The 4499-nt window shown below is 35.0% G+C and overlaps 1 protein-coding gene across 1 annotated transcript; it reads right to left on the bottom strand.

Annotated features, from left to right (window-relative positions):
• Positions 1–2696: 2696 nt before the first annotated feature.
• Positions 2697–3777, bottom strand: LOC120422238 (40S ribosomal protein S14-like). The gene is made up of 2 exons (XM_039585628.2): positions 3598–3777; positions 2697–3535 (listed from the first exon to the last, which is right to left on the bottom strand). Exon 2 carries the CDS (start codon positions 3378–3380, stop codon positions 3027–3029), a length of 354 nt encoding a protein of 117 aa, XP_039441562.1. The 5' UTR covers positions 3381–3535; positions 3598–3777; the 3' UTR covers positions 2697–3026.
• Positions 3778–4499: the final 722 nt, after the last annotated feature.

Below are 4499 nucleotides of genomic sequence, written 5' to 3'. Positions count from 1 at the left end.
TTCTCCTTCAACTAGTTTCAGCAGCTTATGGAAAAGGATACTATTTTTCCTCTGGAGTGGCACTACCTTCTCCTGCAGTCAGCAATTTTGTATTGTGTACACACTGTATCGGTGTATACTCACACCTTAACGAATTTGTGGCGAAAGAAAGGACTTCTGGAGTTTTTTTTTTTAAAGGTCCAATAAACCAAATTTCTAGTTTTTGCTTTTGGGTGTTTCTGAAACCGCCTTGAGTCAGGGGTATTAAAAAACACCCAAAATGCAAAAAGTGAAAATTTGATTTATCGACTTTTTCAAAAAAAAAAACTCCAGACTGAGTTTTCCTGAACCTTTTTGGATTATGTTTCATTTAGTAGTTTGCCCCACAAATTGTTTTGACTATTTATACTAATTTCGCAAATTTAAATGAATAATAAGATTGAAGACTAACATTCTTAAGAAAACTCATCAACATTCAAAGAAATTCTTTCTAATGAAAATTTCATGTGAAGCTATGCATGAACTCCCATTATTCATAGTATCATATTTTTCTTGCACTCATCACGAAAAGCCAAGGACTTTCTTCTCCTCTCGGTCAAAAACAGAAAGGACGAGAGTTGCTCGTTGTCCCGAAACTGAACCAGAAGAGTAGAAACCTAGCTTGCAGAGAGTGAGGATATTATCATTATTGTTATTATTTTGATGAATTTACTAGACACACACTTGTACACAAGCGCAAACAAACCACCCTCCCACCACCCGCTCAGCAACTGTCGTTTTGTCTTTCTCGGCCAAAAGTCGCTGGTGTGAGTGAGACAATTCGCGGGGAGTTTGGGTTTTCCGAATTCAGACGAGGCTCACAAACAGACACACCGAGCAGCGGAGAAAGCGCGCGAGGTCGCGAGTATTTACACAATTCAAACGCAAACAACAGACAAACGGCGTGTATGACTGTGTGCGCGCACGTTTTCTTTAACAACAACAACGGCGACAAACGTACGGAAAAACGAACGCGCTAACAACAACTGTCGGTTTTGAAGATGTAAATAGAAATGTAAACAATACCTCTTCACCTCGGCCACCGCCTCATCGTTAGACGAAAATTTGTCTTTTTGTTGCGCGGGGAATTGATGAATTATTGCAAGGGGAGAAAAGTATTGTTAAGTTTAAATCATATTTTCAATTTATTGGTTTTTTCAAATAATTTTAAATGTTTTGATTAAATTTTCCTTTTGTCAAGGTTTCTAATGTTTGAAATATCGTTCTTTAGTAACTTATTTCAGATTCTCTTTTTTAAATATCATTTTGTATTAAAAGTTTAAGTTATTGTTATCTGTTCAAATGTGCTCCGATTTCAAGGATTTTTAAAAGTATTAAGTTAACTTGAACAACTCTGTGACATAATTTCGATGTTATCCTGTCCATAAACGCAAAGTTCAACCTGGATTCTGGGTATATTGCATAAAGTCTGTAATCCTAACAGAATAGCTACAAATTTTTGTCAAAAATCTACGCTTGTGTAATATAATTTTTCAATCTCATGCCTTTTGTTCACAAACTCTTTTTATTGTTAGTGTTTCAAAGTTATTTACAGATTTTAAGTTTAATACAAACTCTACTTATTTATCATATTATTTATTGCTATTTTTTTATATTCCAAGCTTGTTTATTTGTTTGAAATGCATTTAAAACATAATTTTATGATAATAAAGATTAATCAAACAAACTCATTATCCGAAATATTAAAAAACTTGCGAGGAGTTTAAAAATTAAAAGAGTATTTTTGTACCCTGATTCAAACAAGATTATGTTTTAATTTTTTCCGATTTCAAATAGCAATTTTAAAAATAGAATTTCATTTAAACCTCTAAATTTCTCACTGTTAAAAGTTAAGCAGGTATTAGACTATGACAAACAAAAAACACTCAAACTTATTGACAGTTTGGCAGCCTGCATTCGGTTGTAGAAATGCCAGCCTGCATACATTTTGATTTGTTTGTGAGTTTGTCATTCTGGCTGTCAAACACGAAAAAGTACGAGTGTTTGTCGTAGTCTAATAACAGCTTCAGTGCAAGTTAATGTTTTAAAAACTTTTTCGATTTAATTAAAACACATCAATTATACTTTAAAAATAAGTTTAAAATCTACCGTATTTTGAAAATGCTGTAAAGCTATAAAACTAGTGAAAATAATAAATGTTTAATCAAGCATAACTTTAAAAAAGGTCTATAATTTTAAAATTTCATGGTCCAGACTAAATTATATTTTTTTATTGAACAGATCAATTAAAATCGGATCAACAGTTTCCGAGATATCGTCAGTAGAAATTTACAGGCTAGTTAGGTAACACTTAGAAAAAACTAATTTTTAGCGATTCGAATTCTTTGTCGAAACAAATTGCTCGATTTTTGAAGTCTCACAGATAAAATTTTAGGCCATTTTCTTAGCACAGGGTTATTTTTAGGGGTGCTTTTCTTCTACTTCTTTCTTTAAAATTAAAAAAAAAACAAATGAAACCAAAAATGTGTGCATAAAAGTAGCTATAAATTAAAAACGGTACATTTTATAAACAAAAAGTATAGTACTTTTCGATTGCGAATTTTCAAAAAAAAAAATTAAATGATTTTGTTGTACACGTTTTTGATACTTTCCAAAAAAACAAGATATTTTTAAAAAACCATCTCCTCTCCCTTCTCAAGATTCAGAATTTACCCAAGTAACCGCGGGACTGTATAAGGTAACTTTAAATCCCCTCTATATCAACATATAAAGTTTGCCTATAGAGTCTCGAAACTTTATATTCACTTTATACGCATGGAGGTAAAATTGAGTGGCGACGTCTAGAGTTGATATAAAGTTATACAGTGGTAAAACGTCAAAATACTACGTTACCGACAAAACAGAAATAGAAAAATCAAAAAGTTTTGTGCAGCTCTCACTCTCTCTCTAGGGAGAGTGCTTTCGAGCTGGGATGACGGTTTTGAAAGTTTGTTTTTTTTTGCTGTGTGCTTTCGAGATTCTAAACTGCGTGTACTGAGATGTTTCACCTAGATGCCCTGCGCCAGCCGTCTCGTCCGACCTGAAATATGTTTAGTCAGATGCTTTTTGTCGACTAAGCCTTCCTTGAGGAACAACTTCGTGTCATTCAGGAAAAATGAAAACACCTCACAAATTAAAACAGAGCATTTATTTATGATTACACTACATAGCACTATATTCACAATATTCACAAAATTCACAATATTCTTCGACGAACAGGCCAAGGCACGGAGCACCAACTGGGCACCCGGTCCCGGTGTCTTGGTGCGGTTTCCGCCGGTGGCACGCAGCGACTTGCACTTTTCGACGACGTCCTGAGCGGCGTAGGGTGAGGCCTCGTCACGATCGGCCTTGGCCTTCATGTCGCCGGTGACGCGCGAGATACTTTACTTGCCCGAGAGATCCGTGACTTGGACGAAAAGCTGGCGTAGAGCGAAATCTGGACATCCTCCTTCATGGTTTAGTTCTGGCAGGAAGCCATCGCAGCTGGAAATTTGTATCTTGTGACGAGAAGAAACTGTCAATGCAAAGAGAATAATTTAACACTGAGCCCAGTAAAACTAAGTATAATTTACTCACAATTTTATGGACGCCGAACGATTTTCCTGCAGCAAACATAAACATACCACGAAATACTGCCAAACTTTTATTGCCCTCACTAGTGTTGAGTTAGTGTTTTGAAACATTCTAAGAAATGTCAAAATGTGATATAACATTAAAAGCTTACTTTACAGTGATATATAAAGCTCGCCATTAATGTTTCAAAACATTGTTGTGCCAAATGCTTTGAAACTTTGATTGGCTGTTCTATATGTCATTATACAGTAGGTAATAATGTTTCAAGCTACAAATGTTTCATAACATTTGGAAAGTCTATTTAAAGTGTCATAGCATCGGGAATGTTAAGTTAGAGTGAATTTAGAGTTTTGATTTAGTGCTTGTGGTTACTTGGGATAATACAAGCCCAAGTAACCACGGGACACTAAAAAGTAACATTATATCAACTCTATATCGGTATATAAAATAAGCCATTTACGGTAACATAACTCTATATTCCCTTTTAAAGTGGGATAAAAGCTAAAAGTGGCGACGTTCAGAGGTGATATACAGTAACCCTGAAAAATGTTGTAACACTACACTAAAGAAAAACAACGAATACTACTTTACCGACACTTTGGCCGTGGAATCAAAAAGCTTTTCAACGTCGCTCTCTTTTTTTTATTCTCTTTCTCTTTTATGCAATGCCCCGCTTTTAAGAATCGAACCTAGATGTTATTGTTGAATGTTCCCTGCTGATTTCACGCGCCGATCATCTCTCCTGTCGAGGAGTATGCTTCAGGAGAAGATTTTAATCGATATGTTTCTCACGTACAACAAAAGTAGTTCAATTTGTAGTTTTTGCGTAGTCTTGTTTAGCTGATCTTCTGATACCATCATGCACAATGTGTGGCTTTCTGTGCATCTTTATCTTTTTCGCGATA

Source organism: Culex pipiens, chromosome 2, assembly GCF_016801865.2.
Source record: "Culex pipiens pallens isolate TS chromosome 2, TS_CPP_V2, whole genome shotgun sequence".
NCBI classification, from domain to species: domain Eukaryota; kingdom Metazoa; phylum Arthropoda; class Insecta; order Diptera; family Culicidae; genus Culex; species Culex pipiens.
Note: the sequence above shows the minus strand (reverse complement) of the source record. Positions and strands in the feature narration are given on the sequence as shown.

Coding starts and splice junctions, on each gene's coding strand:
- LOC120422238 (XM_039585628.2), bottom strand. CDS start 3,380: ATGAAGGCCAAGGCCGATCGTGACGAGGCCTCACCCTACGCCGCTCAG.